The sequence below is a fragment of the Blennius ocellaris genome (genome assembly GCF_963422515.1).
Source record: "Blennius ocellaris genome assembly, chromosome: 23".
NCBI classification, from domain to species: Eukaryota; Metazoa; Chordata; class Actinopteri; order Blenniiformes; family Blenniidae; genus Blennius; species Blennius ocellaris.
In genome coordinates, this window is record NC_137672.1 from 6,086,349 (window position 1) to 6,103,085 (window position 16,737).

General features: G+C 41.5%; 3 protein-coding genes across 3 annotated transcripts; all 3 read right to left on the reverse strand.

Moving 5' to 3' along the window:
- Positions 1-2,412: 2,412 nt before the first annotated feature.
- Positions 2,413-3,147, reverse strand: LOC308147073 (protein S100-G-like). The gene is made up of 2 exons (XM_080519142.1): positions 2,950-3,147; positions 2,413-2,604 (listed from the first exon to the last, which is right to left on the reverse strand). The coding sequence occupies exons 1-2, from the start codon at positions 3,094-3,096 to the stop codon at positions 2,461-2,463; spliced, it is 291 nt and encodes a 96-aa protein (XP_080375268.1). The 5' UTR covers positions 3,097-3,147; the 3' UTR covers positions 2,413-2,460.
- Positions 3,148-6,289: 3,142 nt separating this feature from the next.
- Positions 6,290-7,151, reverse strand: LOC308146919 (protein S100-P-like). The gene is made up of 2 exons (XM_080518915.1): positions 6,920-7,151; positions 6,290-6,514 (listed from the first exon to the last, which is right to left on the reverse strand). The coding sequence occupies exons 1-2, from the start codon at positions 7,055-7,057 to the stop codon at positions 6,386-6,388; spliced, it is 267 nt and encodes an 88-aa protein (XP_080375041.1). The 5' UTR covers positions 7,058-7,151; the 3' UTR covers positions 6,290-6,385.
- A 2,476-nt stretch (positions 7,152-9,627) lies between these two features.
- On the reverse strand, positions 9,628-12,728 carry LOC308147197 (uncharacterized protein). The gene is made up of 4 exons (XM_080519294.1): positions 12,601-12,728; positions 12,433-12,534; positions 10,522-10,613; positions 9,628-9,748 (listed from the first exon to the last, which is right to left on the reverse strand). The coding sequence occupies exons 1-4, from the start codon at positions 12,665-12,667 to the stop codon at positions 9,692-9,694; spliced, it is 318 nt and encodes a 105-aa protein (XP_080375420.1). The 5' UTR covers positions 12,668-12,728; the 3' UTR covers positions 9,628-9,691.
- Positions 12,729-16,737: the final 4,009 nt, after the last annotated feature.

Consider the following 16,737-nt stretch of genomic DNA (forward strand, 5'->3'; position numbering starts at 1 on the left):
ATTGGACTTGGAACAAACAGTAACATTCTTACGAAGCTAAACTTGCCCGACCTTTTAGGAGTGACTGCCAGTTCAATTCCTGTATGTCAGGCGAGCCTTTAGGGCTCCAACACCCATGGACTGAGAAAGGTCTCATCAGGTTCCTGTCAGGAACTTGTTGAACCTTTATCAACGAAATAAACACTATGGATACATACATCCATAGTGCTTCGTTCAAGTTGGGATGATCGTAAGACGACTCGTCCACGGATGAGATTTCAGAATTGTTTTGAGAAAATAAATCCTGTACAAAGTACTTTTATCTCATATTTTAAAAATTTCTAATTGATATTTTAGATATGTTTCATATATCTACTATATCTACTCTGCCGCCCCCATCATAGCTTATTTTCCTTGTATCTCATGTTACTGTATATTTTGCTCCCCTTAGAACTTATTATACTTTATTATAGTTTGTGATTTTTATCTTATTTTTAGTCCTATTTGATAGTCATTGTATATAAGATACCTCTATTCTTATCTAACTGTTTGCACATTCCTTGTCTTTCCTTTCCTCACGAGTCCTTAAGAGCAGAATGTTACAAGTAAATTTCTCCACTGTGAGATCAATAAAGGCTTATCTTATCTTATCTTATCTTATATGTTCAGATGTATTTAGTAGAGTGTAAATGGCTTTGTTTCTCTTTGTTTATCATTCTCTTAATGGTAAACAAATTGCATGTAAATACATTTTTAGGAATTACCTTTCATGACAATCTCAGTTAGAAGCCACATATAAATACTCTGAAGTCAAAATTTGCAACAACAAAAAAATTGGCATAATGTATAAAATCTGATCTCATTCTTCCATATCTGAGTAATGGTGTGGAAATATGGGCAAATAATTACTAAACAAACATTGATCCTATTTTTTTTTTTTACGACAGAAGGTCATTTGACTCATAAATCAAGCTGATTATTGTTAAACTCCAATAAACCCCATGGTTGCAGAATCAAATCTAAAAATACACAATATTGTGAACCTTAATACACTGACATGTTTTTGTGTCAAATACACTTAATAATAACTGCCCGAAACTGGATGGGTTTTGGAACTTGATATTTTCAACATTTACAGACGTCTTAAAAATGGCAATAAAACTCACTCCTATAACAGCAATGTTTGGGGTTATACCTCCTGGGCCACATCTCAATCGACGGGCAAAAACTATAGTTGCTTTTGGTTCTCTCTTGGCACGTCGCCTGATATTGCTGAAATGGAAGGACAAACATCCTCCGACTTTTAAATCATGGTTAAATGACATTATCCATTTCTTGAGATGTGAGAAGATACGATACACCACAAGAGGCAGTGCCCAAAAATTTTATACCATCTGGCAGCCGTTTATAACTTTTATTGAAAAAATGGAAGCCAAGGACATTGTAAATTAGAGCTGATGATCCCACCACTTTTTGAGTTATTTCAATGTTCACTCAGGGCTTTTTTTTTAATTATCCATTGGTGTGTGTGGTTATACGAGCATTTATCTGTTCTTTGTGCATGTGTACATATGCATATATTCACTCTGTATACACTATACCTTAGAAAGCTTGAACTTCTGATTTGTTTTATTTTCTATGAACCATTGAGAGAATAGCTCAAATGGAGCTATGGGGAGGGGGATGTTTCACTGTTCTTAAGTGAAACGTCATTGATGTTTATGTTTTTGTTTGTATGTTGAAAAAATAATAAAAAGATCTTGACAAAAAAATACACTTAATAATCCTTCAAAATATGTCAAATATACTTTGAAATTCAACCCTTGTGGAATCACGGCGTCGCACATTCTGGGCCTTCCTCTTCTTCTCCTTCTCAGCAAGGCGTTGCTCACGTTATGTAACATATCTCACCGACAGTGTGGAAGTTTGGGGAAATACTGTACCATAAATATGTATGAATTAGGCTTTGCGGTTTCTAATAAGTGTTCGTATCAGTACTCGTGAAGGCACGGAGCAAAGGATTAGTACTCATACTAATTCACCTTTTAAAAAGTGGTATCAGTGCATCCCTATTAAAGTAAAATCGTTGCACCTGACTCCAATGCACAGGTGGACAGTCTGCCTTGTCCAAATGTCACAATGATCCGTCACAACACGTTTCTTCACACCCAGGTTGCGGCTGCAGCAGCTGCCAGAAAGAATGCAGACCAGAGCCGAACTGAGCCTGAATAAAACATCTTAACATTCACGGGACAAATGTTGAGAATCCTTACAACACTTTGAATTCAGAGCACTGCATAAATTGGTATTAACAGATAAGCACTTTTTTTCATGCATAAATTACACGTTGTTGTTTTTGTTTTGTTTTTTTGTTCCCCCAGTTGCGTCTGCAAGTGAATGCAAATGTTTCCCATCACACATTGGACAACCACGTATTTAGACAAGAATGCTTTATTTAGATGTCACAGGGTTTTGGCATCATCACTCAGCCTCCAAATCAGGATCATAGTGGGCGATGCCAAGAGTCAAAACCAATATCATGAACTCCATGAAATCGACCACGCCGTCGCCGTCCATGTCCAGATCGTTCACCGATTCATTAATTTTGGCGTCGTCATTGGGATTCTGTGGAAACCAAAGACACAGCACCGGATATTTACAAGTGTTTGCTAAATGCCTGAAGCGTCGTTTATGCATATATGGTCAAAGCGAAACGCCACTCAGATCTTGTATGTGATCGTTCCACTAAGTTTTCAAGAGTGTGACAAAGGCAACTTTAACCCAGCTCAGTTTTCAAAGACTCATCCAACATTGGGGTCGTTAATCCCCGAGGGTGTGGCTATAGATAGAAATGCTCGATGTCAGAAATCTTAAAACTGCATGGAACCATCTCAAACTGAACACTTTGATGAAACTTGAGCCTGCGCTCTACTCAGCAAGGCCGAGTTTCTTGAGAGGGTTGTACCGTACCTCCAGCAGTTCAGGAAGCTCGCCCAGCAGCAGTTTCTTTGCCTCCGCTTTGGTCAGCGTCTTGTCGTTTCCGTCCTCGCCTGCATACTTCTTAAAGATGGCCGAGAGATCCTCGATGGTTTTACGCAAAGGTGGCGCTGCTGCCATGGCTCCGCTTTATGGGTGGATAGTGCAGTTGAGACGAAGAAAAACGACCAGCAGACGAGCGCGAAGTGAGAAGCTGAGCGGCCTCTCCGCTTTTATACCTTTTCAACAATGGGCTTGGAGCCAACAACAGGCGGCACGCCTCAGGAGCTGAGGCCACGCCGCCTGACGTGCCAGAGAGGTGCGGGTACTACAAAAATGTTGTTTTAAAAAAAAAAAAGAAATCTGGTCAACGATTGAATTCCCTCTAGCAAAGGACCTGAGCAAGAAAAAACTTCAAATAAATGTATTGACATGTGATAGGGAGAACTTTGCAATTAAAAATGTTTTTTTGTTTTTTTTTGCTGGTGATGTGTCTGTAATATTTTTGAATTGCATTTGACAAAAGCCATTATTACTACTGCTGGACAGTGATTCGAATTTGTACAAGGGGATAATTGCATTGTCACATGCAAAGTTTAATCATGAATTCAAAAGTGGTGTATTGTACATATACTGGAGTGTAAAGAAAGGGTTTTCCTGTGCTTTACCAACACATAATGTGCTTTTTTTTTTTTTTTTTTACAGCTTCAGCAAAAGTATTTCTGAGAAATGTCAACATGACAAAGAATAGAAAGGTGAAACTAAAACCATAGATTTGGTTTGGTGTTTTTTTTTTTTTAAACAGAACAAGTCTCCACATTCTGAATATTGACAATTTTTCTAATTTGGTCTCACTTCTTGCTGTAATTTGTACCTTTGATCTTCTGATTCACTTCCTGTGTTTTTCACCAAGGTTTACTCATACAATCATTAACCCGCCTTCTGTCTGGCAGATTATCTTTTCATTTGTTTGGGGCCATTCCAGAATTTCTCGTTAGTTCTCGGATTCTTGAATTTGTCTTGTTCAGTTAAATTTGATTTCTGCAGCGCCAATTACAGCAAAGTGATTTAAAGGCACTTTTACAGAGAAAAGAAACGCCAAACAATTCCAGCCGAGCAAGGGGAGGAGACGGTGGAAAGGAAAACTCCCTTTCAACAGGAAGAAACCTGCAGAGCAATGACTCAGAGGAGGAGACTTTCTGCTGACACCGTAGTATTGTGGAGTTATTTTTTTTACCGTCTTTACTGTGCTTTCTTAAATCATCATTCCCATTTTTTTTAATTAATTCTCACTACCCTGTGCGATTGGTGTTTTTTTCACATCCGTTTTGTTTTAGTGCAGAGCCCCGGAGTGGCCAAAGGAAAAAAAAAAAAAAAAAAAAAAAGCGTTGGGTTTTATTTTCCAACGTTTGGGCATTACACAGTGAATTTCTGCTCCTTTCAGTTTATTTCTGGACGTTTCCGAGTCAAATGCTTCAGCCTTCGGTAGGAATGGAGGTGTAGAATAATAAGAACGCGGCTCTAAAGCCGTTTATAATGGAAACCTGCGTAAACACACGCTGATTGAAGTTCTCTTTCACATGAAGCGCCATCAAAAGGCCCTGTTGCGACTGCGGTCAGATTTGTGTGAGTGTGTGTGTGTGTGTGTGTGTGTGTGTGTGTGTGTGTGTGTGTGTGTGTGTGTGTGTGTGTGTGTGTGTGTGTGTGTGCGTGTGTGTGCGTGTGTGTGTGTGTGTGTGTGTGAGTGTGTCTTCACCATGTAAATAGGGCTGTGCCGTCCCAAACACCTGATTGGCCAAACTCAGGAAGTACACAGGTTCATCAGGAGAAAGGTTGGGTGTCGCCAGGTGGCAGAGCTTAGAGCTTTGTTTGTTTTCCTTTATTACGTAAGTTTTTACCCCTGATAGAATAGGGTGATTTTTGGTTTGTTGTTTTTTTTCTTTAGGATAGAGCTCACTCTAATTAGTAATTTGTTAATGACTCCTAATTTGCTTGTTGAACACGAGCGCACCTTGTAAACAAATTCACTTTTGCATTGAGAACTAGTTTGTTGCGGCTTGTTTACACCAATGGAGTGGTGGCAATTTTATGTTGCCCTCCAGTAGCTCCTAGGCTGGGGCGTAACGGGCACATCTTATGGCAAAATAAATAAATAAACAACAAAAATGACAAGTTTTCATTTACAGTAGTATGTAGTTTGTTTGTTTTTTAGTTGCTGATGAACCAAAATGTCGCTTCATTATGAAGCTCTGTGGGTAGAAAACACAAACGGGGGCTTAGTGGAGAACAATGCAGCCTCATGCAGACCTCAGCCATCCACCATAACGCCAAACAAGACCTGGAAGTGAAGTTAGTTACAGTGATATGATAAGAAAGCGTGAAAAAAACAATGGAAAATTGCTTCTAAATTATATATATATATATCCGCCGCAGCTGGCAGGGCAGAGCAGGAGCTCTGCAGTAGTTCCGGAGCCAATTCAGTTCTATTAGTCTCATAAGATATACTAAACAGTTAATCAGGAATTTGAATTAATAGTTAAGTTAATTACAGTTACCAGAATTAATAGTAAAGCTTGAAGGATTTTGGAGTTCTTGACACAGAAGAGGTCGACATTTCATTCACCTCTGTGTTCATTAATAAAACAAGTAGGATTCCAAAAAGTATATTTATTTACAATGAAAACAAGTAAAACACAGATTCGAACTACCTATATACAGCTTTGTGTGTGTGTGTGGAGAGAGAGAGAGAGAGAGAGAGAGAGAGAGAGTGTATGTGTGACGTGTGATGGAACTACAAAACAAGATGGCGGGTCACAAGAAACTACATTCCAAATGGAGGTTCATCAGCAGGCATGGGGCTGCAGTGGCCTGCTGGGTGTGGTGCTCAGGCAGATGGTTGAGTCAGAATTCATGACTGAGAATCAGGACAAATGAAGATTTCTTTCCTTAGAAATGAACCGACTCTCTGTGGTCTTGTGAGATCCCAACAACTTATTATATCATTACCTCGTGTTGGTTTTTTTTTCTCTACAACCACTCCGGGGCTCCGTGTTTGCTGTAGATTTCAGAAAGCCAGTTCAGTTTCTTTTCTGCCTTGGAGGGAGCGATAGCTCCACCCCAAGTCACAAACATTCCACGAGAACAGCCAGGAGTACTGTGGTTGTTACATAAAAAGAAAGATATACTACGTAGTCTGATTGTCTATTGACTGGATTTTACGATGTGTTTCAAAAGCATCACTAATCCTGGAGCATCCAAAGCTCAACAAAATGTGGTTATTTGGTGATTATCTTGCAAGTGTGTGCAACAGGAGATTCCACAGCGGACAACCATAGAAAGGTAAACTGCTTTATTCAGACGTCACATTGAAATGTAACAGTAGGTTTGATATCGCTGCTGTTGGACTCCACTGCACTCCAGCGTTGGTCTCTCAATTCTTCTTGCAGGCACAGGTAAGAGCAACAACCAATACCACAAACTCACTGAAGTCCACCTTAGCATCGCCGTTAGCATCCAGACCTTGCAGAAACTTGTCCACCTCGCTCGGGTTCTTCGCCGCCTGTAGAGACGACAACAATAGGAAATCAGAGCAGGGCGGATCCTGTTTTAAACGAAGGATAATTTATTCTGTAACACACTAAAGATTGAAGTTCTTTGGCTTCATATAAGAGTGTCAACTTCTTTTCCTCAGGCAGAGTAAATTAAGTTAAATTCAATTGCGGCAGTGTCATTGAGTGGTTTTAAGAGTCGAATGAGAGCCGAACTTCTACTTTCACAACCTGTCCAAAGTGGACAGCTCTGTGAAATTAAGTCGTCCGCGACCAGAAAACCCCTGAAATCCCTCTGGAGACAAGAGAGGTTCATTCAATGGAAACACAAATTCAATTATTCTGTCATTTATTAAACAGGTCCAAGAATCACAAATTAAGAAAAGACGTCCGAACGCGTCAAGATCAAACGGTACCTTCAGCAGTCCAGGCAGCTGCTTCTCCAGCAGAGTTCTGGCCTCGGCATTGGACAGTGTGTGTTTGTCTCCATCGGTCCCGGCGTAGTCGTCGAAGACCTTTATGAGGATGGCCATGGCCGTCTCCAGCTGGGTCATGGTCGCTGCTGTGTGGGTGGATTGGTACCGTCTGGATGGCGACAAGCAGCTCAGGTTGTTGTGCAGGGGAGTGGCTGAAACTTAGAGAGTCGTCTCTTTTTCTACATGTCTGGAGAACTGGGTGTGGTGGGTGTCGGTGGTGGGGGGGTGTGGTGGGGGTCGGGGGGGTAAGTGGGTGGGACGTGGGCCGGATCCTGATGCTCTATTTGTTGAGTGTTTGTCAGAGGCGCTGGCTCTGTCTGTGTCAACACCACCTGAGAGCGTAGCAAACCAAAGGCACACATCACTCGGAAAGGCCGAGTTCAATCATCGATATGTTGATTCAGGGCGACGGCCGTTTTTTGTGCTGCACAAAGGCAGTAGAATATGTGATATATAGTCATGTATAGAGATGACTTGATAATACATTTCATTCATGAAGGTGGAAAACAAAGGAAGCTGTGAAATGGTTAAAAGTTCATGACCGCACAAACACTTATATTTCGAGAAACTCTGACAACGTGTTTGAAATATACTGCATGAAGGGCGAATTGTGGCCGTTTTCATCATATTACTGCAGTGTCTCATAGATCATGTTGGTTTTAAAGGTTTTAACCAACCTAAAGGTGTGACCAAGTCCTGCTCAGTGTGAGTCGTAGTAAATACCTCTGTGGGCGTACAGAGTACAATAGTGGCGATACTGGTTGTAGTTTATCGCATGAGTAAAGGTGCGTCTCTGGGAAACCTTTTACCTTCTTTATCGGTCTGAACTGGGCCGAGTCATTTCAAATTAGGAGTCCACTATCAGGCTATTATGACATGAGATCAGATTACTACTGTGAATCAGCATAGAATAGGGCGTGTTGGTGGAGGACGCTCTCAAGCAAATCAGAGCACAAGCAGAACCCAGATATTAAAAAGCGCAAAATTAAAAATGCAGTACTTCAATTTGATGATTCGGGCGGGAAAATAACTGCAAGTTTACCATAAAAAAAAAAACTGTGTTCCCTCTGTTCCGTGGTCTCCATGGTGAATTCAGGTTCGCCTTTTGTGTTTTGTGTAGTTCGCTGTGTTGCCCAGTAAAGGGCCAAATCTATCATATACGGATACATGGAACAGGGTTTTGCTCCCATCCTTTACGGTGGCGTTGAACGATACAGCACACCTCCTCCGAGGTTTACCAATAGTCTTGATGATCCACCCGGAAAAAGAACATCCTCCTGCACACCTTTAAATAGCCCAGAAAAGACCAAAAGTGTCGCCAGCTCTAATGCGTCTCTACAGACCTGAGAAGGTCGGTAGTTGAATGCAATTGGTTCATTTGCAATCGGGGGCGGGGCTTAGCCAAAGGTCAATTTCAATGGAAATAAAATGGCAAAGGTTGGCACAGAAAACTCAATTTTTTTAAAACACACGGACTCCATCTCCATGGAAACACTGCCCACCATGGTCAGAGTAAATATCTCTTCTGCACATGCTCAGTAGATGGACAATAACGTTTACCTCCAGAGTGTCATGACTCCCAGTCCAGATTCTCCTGTAGTTAACAGTCCCCGGAATAACAATCCGACTTGGTTGTTTGTCCATGCGAATGTCTGTGAAGCTAGTCCTATTGTTAATGTTTATAGCGTATTGTTCTCTGCGTGCATGTGTGTGTGGTTTCATTACAAAGACAACTCTTGGTCTGGCATGCTAAATACGTCATTTTCAGCCGTTTCCATGTCAACGGATGTCGTTTCTCAAAACGTTGTGGTGTAAACCCAAAACTTTTGTAAAACTAAAACGCGAAAACGATAAAGACAAAAAAGACTGATGGGGAATCGAACCTGCAACCTGCCAATTTATGTACAACCCACACATCTATAGCTGTTTTACATTTATTGTTAGTGGTTTTAGCTCAGTGTGTGTGTGTGTGTGTGTGTGCGTACACACTGCAAAAAAGGATAGCCCAAATATTAGATATAAACAATACATTTATGAATAAAATGATTTAAAATGAGTCCATGCAGCAAATGTAAGAAAGGAACATTTAAATCAAGGACTTTTAAAACAATCTGTCATGTCTAAAAATTTAGGTTTTGACTATATGCAAGTGCCAATAATTTTCAGTGTGTGTGTATGCGGTGCAAAAAATAAAAACTGGTGAACGAAGCAAGATGCCCAAACAAGACTAAACAGGCCCAAGTTGTTTTTGTATGTGGGCGCACGCATGAGCAACATGGTGTGAGAACATTGTGAAATCTCAAAGTGATTGTGAAGGTACTTCGACGTCTGCCACGCCGACATGTCGCATCCGACGCAGAGGCTTCGACCGTCACAGGCGCTCTTTCCACTTCCTGTGCTTGACCTATTATGGCGCGACCCCGCAGCGACACACTTTCCAGCCGCCGTGCGTCTCTGCGAGCCGCAGTCATTGTGAAACCCACACCTATCGCTGCACAATCAGGACCCTTCAATGAACACAGTCAAATCTGCTTCCTCTTTCAAAAATCAATCGATGGAAACCAAAGCACAAACAGACGTCAGGGTAGCGAGTTTATCAAAAAAAATTATAATAAAACGTATACACACGTGAAAATCTTTACAAAGCTCAGGGGTTATTTTTAGAATATTTACATGCTGGAAAGAGGCAAAGGAATGTTCCAGAGTGGCTCCTCATTTGCTGTCCGGTGCCTGTACACGCTCAAAGTAGTCGTACATGGGTACCTGGCGCTGAAACAGACAGAGACTCGCCTTAATTACAGCACAGAACGCAGGTTTTCACAGTGACGTCTAAACACCGGAATGAGAACAACGTAAAAACCAGTCTGTTTGGAGAAACTTAGCAATAATAGGTGTACTGGTCCTTTTAACGGGACCGTCCAAACTACTTGCACAAACAGGCATATGTGTATCTGGAAAATAAATGTAGAGCTGTGTGCAACTCCTGCAGTTATAGGTGAAGAATTTTGGGGGGTATTTTAGCATTGGATCCCCTCTTAAAAACTCTCTTTAACAAATGTTTCCAATCGGTGGAAGTGTGTCGGCGGAGATGGAGGCGCTGCCTCATTACGACTCGTTCAAAAACTACAGATACTTTGATTTCGTTCACCGGTGATCAACCAGGGGTTTTCTAGTTGTGGGAGGCGCAGTGCAAACAACTACGCTTCTCTTCATCCCTGCTTATAATAAAATATATATATTTGGTAGATTGTGAATATTACAATGAATGTGAGTGGGAAAAAAATACATGAGGTCTTCCAGTGCAACACCAAAGTCAGTCGAATACATTTTTTTAATTTTAATTTATTTTTATGATAAGACCCACAAAATACCAACTTGGTCCAATTGGGTCAAACATCAACTTTTTTATTTTTGTTATTTCTTGGGCTGTAATTAAGTTTGCATAAAACTGTACACATTTTGAAATCCAGATTTTATTTATACAGATACATATAGTTTTTATTTGAAATCTGGCCCAGTCCACACCACCTGCTCAGACTCACCCACTCTGAAGACCCTCTGGAGGAGGCGGTGCTGTCTTTGTCCACGTCGGAGTCAACGTGGGGAACTTCATAGATCACCCGTACGGCTTGTTCTAGATACGCACACATAGAAATATCCACATAAAATTAAAAAGTCAGATTTTTGGACTTTATTTAATAGTTTGTCTTTCCTTTTTTTTTTTTTTCTAAAATAGCTTAATCGCTAAAGCTATCAGAATTAGAGAAGAAATATGTTTGACCACCAATTTAAAAAAACAAAAAAAAACGTGGTTTCCGCTAAAATAAACAATGTCACCTGGCTCAAGTCACAAACAACTAACCCACCAAACAAAGCAGCGACAGTCAGTACTTTCTGTTTGATTGTGGCGTACCACAAGGCTCAAGTCTCGGTACCCAAAGGTTCTTGCTCAATGTCTATTTCTTGTCACTGCTCTCAGCAGGCCGAGAAAAAAACCAACTGCAGACTGAAGACTTTACGGTGATGAAGGAAATAGAGCTTATGCTGAATTTTAACCCGGTACTGAAGTACTGAAACCGGCAGCTGGACTTCGTGGAGGTCATGAAAGCCCAATGTAGCCAGAAAAGTATCGTAGCAGCAGGATTACTATTTCAACAACACATCAGTCGGGTGAAACTGGTCAGTCTTATTATCAGGGGTGATCTAGAAAAACATATAAACATATGGCACAGTTATTACGATGAGAAATAGTATATACTCACTATAAAAGGGCTGCAATTCGAGGTTTCATGTTTCACACGAGGACAAAGTGACCAGACCATGTGATCTCACTTAATAGGAGATAAACTGCACAAGCTTCGCCCCGCTCAACTTTCCAGACAAAGCAGTGTCTTGCCGCTCTGGCTGGTGATCTCGAGCTGCAATTCTTGCACTCGGATGTTGGAGATTTGCGCCTTCAAATGTCAAATTGAACATAAATGTATTTCCTTTTAATTAGTTGTTGCCGACCCGAAAACCATCCCCTCTTAGTGGGCGAACAACCCGGCGCTTTGGTGGATTCTGCTTCACGGCGGTAAGAAGAGCCGAACGATCAAAAACCGCTTGAACCAGTTTACCCCGTGGGAACTCTTCCTGCTGAAAATCCAGATCAAGCGAGCAGGCAAACATCCAACTGTCTTGTAACTTGATGCTGGAACAACTTTTCTTTATTTAGAGATCGCACTCGCAATCTTCAATGAAAGAATGGCCTCAGTCAGGCTAACCCTAAACCCTAACCCAAAGTTAACAGGTTTAGTTTTCATACATTTTCAACCCCCAATACCTCTAATCTAAACTAATTTCAGTCTGATGTGAAAACGTGTTAATTGAAGAATTATATTGTTATGCTCATTATTGGGGCTTTTTATTTTGTCCAAGTAAGAGTGAGAAGTTCTCATCATATGTCACTAAATATTACTAATTAACGGAACCGCCTGCAAACGCCGTCACGGTCCAACAAGTCAAAATAACCAACTGCGCAACTATATAACTCACTTTTACCACTCTGCATCTTGAACGCACCATTATTTCTGCTTCAGGCTATACAAAAGTTTTTCACTTTTCTTTGTTACTTCTCCTTTTCGTCGTCAGCAAATTGACTTGTGTCTGTGGTCTTCAGAAAGTAGGATGTCTCACAATGCAATCGTACTAAAAAAACATTTCTTTTTATAAAAATCGAACATTCTCGCCACTCTGCATATTTCACAACTCTGACTTGAACATTTCTAACCACTTCCTTCTAAAGAAATACATCCTGTGATACAGTTTATTCATAGGAGTTGAGCTCGCACCAAATACTCTTGATTGTAGAATATGGATCTATTGGACCGTTTATCCAAGCATAGAAGCTGGAAAGTAGACTAAGAGACAGTGACCGGCTACTGCAGATAGTAAAGGGTCTCCAATCACTGTACCTCGTCTCCGTCGCAGAACCAAGCAGACACATGTGAGAGTGATGAGGAGCAACGGAACCACAACAGCCAGAGCGATTATCACCAGTGGAGAGCCTGAAGAACCTGGACACCATGAAGAAGATGTTATGAGGCAAATCCTCCAAAGATTAAAAGATATTTTCATCTCACCTTCTGTTTTGTTTCCTTGCTCTTCTCCTCCTTCAGGTATGACTTTGACGACTGTACCGTTTCCCATAATTTCAATTAATGTTGGTATATCCACAGTCACTTTACAGATGTATATCCCAGAATCTTCAATTGTGATATTTTCAAAGATCAAAGTTGAGCAATTACTTATATTCTTTTTGAGATTTTCTTGTAATAAAACACTTGGATTGGTCTGGTTCTTCATGTTTGTGTGAGTCTTCATGATGGAAACAAACGCGCTGGGAAAGAGCCCGGTCCAGCAGCAGGAGATGGCCACCCTCCCCCCCTCCAGGACGGAAACATCTGGACTCTGCGTCACTTGAAGCTTTTCCAATGAAACACCTACAAGGAGTCAAGGATCGTCTGGTCAGTCGTCACACATCGAACGGTTTTGTGTGAGAGCTGCACGCTGTCAGAGGGTTTTTACAGTAAACCTTCCAGTTTGAGTGTGGAGGAGCCGAGTGGTCAGAGTGTGAGGTGTATCTACTCACTCCAGGACGAGAGGGTGCAGAGGGAGGCGAGCAACAGGCTGCTCAGCACCAGCTTCATCTTTCCACTCCGATTCATCGACAGACACACTGGCGCTCTTCTCCATCCTGCATCTCTGCTGAGAAAACCACAACTACTCCCCCTTCCTCCTTCACGCTGACGACACAGGTCGGTCTGAGATCCACACTTTCTTTCTCTTTACGACAAAGTAACATGTTCCACGAATTCAGAGGCTTGATGTTTGCATGAAGTTACTATTCATCGGTGTTTAATGCGATTTAGGGCCTACCTCCTGATGGGTCTGATCGTTCTTGTATAAATGCTCCACAAAGAACGCCGAGATGTCTTCACATGATGGACGACCGCAAACAGCCATGAAATCACAGCCGTAATTCCAACCAAAATTAATTTCCTTCCTTTTGTTTTCACCCGACATGTTCAGTGTTTCCCTCACACGTTAGACTCGTGGTCAGAGTGACGGTATCGGTTTCAAAAAGTTGCGATTTCTCAGTTGCCACGGAAACAGAGTTGGACTGTTTTCAAAAAGTTGTGTTTTAACTAGCTCTGATCGCCGTCCTCTAAACAGACCCCTAAAACAGAATTAACAGTTTCTATTTTCACTTGAAAACTTTGCGTAAACGAGGCCTAAAACATGTGTTTTCCTGTGATTTTAGAGATGTTTACCAGGTTTTCAAATGCATTGTTTAGCTATTTGTCTTTGGAAATCATAAAACATGTATTTTCCATTGCAATCTTTAACACAACACAAACAAATTGATTCAGAAGTTGAAGGAAGCAGGCAAATGAGGGTGCAGGACCTGGGTTTGAAGATGTGCGTGATGTATTCAGACGTTTCTGCAGACTCTGTTAGTCTGACTCAAGTCCACGCCAGGGGAAGTTGCTACCAGGACTCTGTGGTTGATGTCAGGCTGCAAACCCAAAAGTCTGAACGCCTTTAATGTCGTGACACTGAACACAACGTGATCAGTACGAGTACAAAACATCGATAATTGCATTCGTAAAATCACAATCAAATAAATGCAGACACTGGAAGACAAAATAGTTGCGACGTGGAGTTCTGTCAGTACCTTTATTGTATATCTAGTTTTTTTTTTTTTTTTCGTGGTGAGGTCTGAAAGCTATTGTGACATGCACATAGGAAGGAAGTCAGAGGTGGTGTTTCGCACATTAGATCTCTCAGTGTTGTTGATGGAAATGAAAAACTTACACCGACAATGAAGTTTTAATTAGAAATCTTCAAATATATTTCCATATTTTGCATGTCCTTTTGTTTGAGGTGTTCTTTTTTGATATGTTGGATTCTTTGTTTCATTTTCCTGTCTTTGTTGGGCAGAAGTGTATGAGTCACAGATAAATGTGTTTAAACTAGTAATTCAGTCTCCTGATGTCTTATTGTTGTAAGGGAAAATGACATTTGCATATGAACTTTTTAAAACTGGAGCGAGATGTTAAGATTTAAGCATCTGTGTCATATATATTTGCTGGAGCAGGTATAGATTGAAAAGCTTGACTTGATAGCAACATTACAACACAACCAAAACACTGCCTTCTGGGAGTTTTCAATTCACTTACACTGTTAGTCTCTGACAATAAACACAATAAATGTCGACATTATAAACTCTTTTCAAACCAAGATGGATTATGGATTTTCTGCAAACTAGTGACATGATACTTAAATCATCTATAAGAAGAGGCAACTTTAAGATTTTCTTTAAGTTTCAAGGCAAAAACTTCCAGATACATGCTAGAAATTCCAGAATTAATAGATACAACCTCAAACAACCAAAATTGTATGCACGATGCGTACAAGATTCTGTCTGGCGGCGCCACTGCTTCATGTCATCACCAGTAGAAGTCAATCATAAGTGATAGAATCAACACATCTTCATGGAAGGTCAACAGGTCTGCTTGCACCACGTTTCTTTGATGTCTTTGAAGGAGTTGCTTTGTTGTCCAGGATGGAAGAAGAAGAAGAAGAAGAAGAAGAAGAAGGGCTCGGGATAATGAAGCAGTCAAAACTCAATGGGCATCTGGATGTATTTGGGGGGGGGGGGGGGAGTAGCGTAATTGGACATCTTTTTTCAAAACGAAGCAATTCAACTTGAAACAGGGTGTTGGACTGATCGTTCAGTGCAGAGGACAATACCTGTTATATTTCATTGAGCTTTCTTCCTGAAGTGGCAGTAGGAGACAAGGCAGACGGCCATGAGGACGATGATTAGCAGCAACCTGAGGCCGTTACTGAGCGTTGTCAGGTGGGCCTCTGAAATCAATCCAAAGACATCAATCCATTAACGTAACAGAACATGACGGAGTCAATAAATGAAATCCAGATCAAATGTCTGTGGAGACACAGCATGCTGGCAGGACGACTGCTCATGCAATGGTTCAATATAATTTGAGTCATCCAGAAATGTTGGGTGTGTCACATAAATAATGAGAGTGATTACATGTCACACTATTACCACTCCCAAAACTAAAAATATTACAACCTAACTACACTCTGTTAATCAAGATCATTAGCTTCTTGTACAAGATAACAGGCTCAGATTGCTCATATATAGCGGCTGTGGCTCAGTTGGTAGAGCGGGTCGTCTCTCAACTGGAATGTTGCAGGTTTGAGTCATCAACTGCCAATTTGTCAAAGTGCCCATGAGCCTCAAACTGTTCCCATTGGATGGCCGTCACCTCCACTCCCATCAAAATGGGTGACAGTCTTTTTTGTATACTTTTTTTTAAAGATAGATTCAAAACAATTATGACAAATAAAGCTGACAAAAAATACTTTGGAAGGAGCACTTTAAAGATCTCATGAACTTGGGGGGGGGGGGGGCGGGGCGGATGCTACCGGTACAAGAGGCAGGGCCTGAGGCTTGTGGTGTGTCCTTGTCCATTTCCCGGGTGGAGGTCACCAGGGTAGTCAAAAAAAACCTCCCTGGTGGCCCGGCCCCGGATTGGTCGTTCATCCGATTAGGATACCCCCTTGTCTCTTCCCTTTAAATCAGGGGTGTCCAAGCTCGGTCCTGGAGGGCCGGCATCCTGCTGGGTCTAGCGCTCTCTCAGCTGCAGCACACCTGATTGTAATGAAGGGCTTTTTAACAACCTTTCTGATGACATCATCATTAGATTCAGGTATACTGAAGCAGGGAGAGAACTAAAACATGGAGGACACCGGCCTTCCAGGATTGATTTTGGACACCCCTGCCTTAGAGGTTTACCATGGCAGGTCCAACTGCAAGACTTGCAGACGAGATTACGGGGGCCGTCCACGTGAGAACGCCGTTTCCACATGGGGCGGCATTTTAGGAGCCAGAAAGCACTTGTTTTTTTTTTAAACAAGGGTGCCAGAGTGAGGAAATTCTAAAACGCCAGCTCGACGTTTTTGGTTTATTGGTGAGTCACAGTGTCCCTAAAGGCCTGGCGTGTGTGCGACATGCCCTTTGGCATGCGTTCATAGTGACGTGTGGATGGATTTTTTGGGGGGCGAACGACGGGGAGAAAAAACACAGTCTTGGCTTGTGTGGACAAGGACTATATCTCCGTCTTCTTCCTATACTCTTTTCCGACGGCATACATTAGAATTTACTTGCTTTACTTTCTATATCATAT

Coding starts and splice junctions, on each gene's coding strand:
- LOC308147073 (XM_080519142.1), bottom strand. CDS start 3,096: ATGGCAGCAGCGCCACCTTTGCGTAAAACCATCGAGGATCTCTCGGCC. Junction 2,605..2,949: donor AGCTTCCTGAACTGCTGGAG/GTACGGTACAAC, acceptor TGGTTTCCACAG/AATCCCAATGACGACGCCAA.
- LOC308146919 (XM_080518915.1), bottom strand. CDS start 7,057: ATGACCCAGCTGGAGACGGCCATGGCCATCCTCATAAAGGTCTTCGAC. Junction 6,515..6,919: donor AGCTGCCTGGACTGCTGAAG/GTACCGTTTGAT, acceptor TCGTCTCTACAG/GCGGCGAAGAACCCGAGCGA.
- LOC308147197 (XM_080519294.1), bottom strand. CDS start 12,667: ATGGGAAACGGTACAGTCGTCAAAGTCATACCTGAAGGAGGAGAAGAG. Junction 10,614..12,432: donor GGTTCTGCGACGGAGACGAG/GTACAGTGATTG, acceptor GTGCGTATCTAG/AACAAGCCGTACGGGTGATC. Junction 9,749..10,521: donor CCAGAGGGTCTTCAGAGTGG/GTGAGTCTGAGC, acceptor TGTCTGTTTCAG/CGCCAGGTACCCATGTACGA.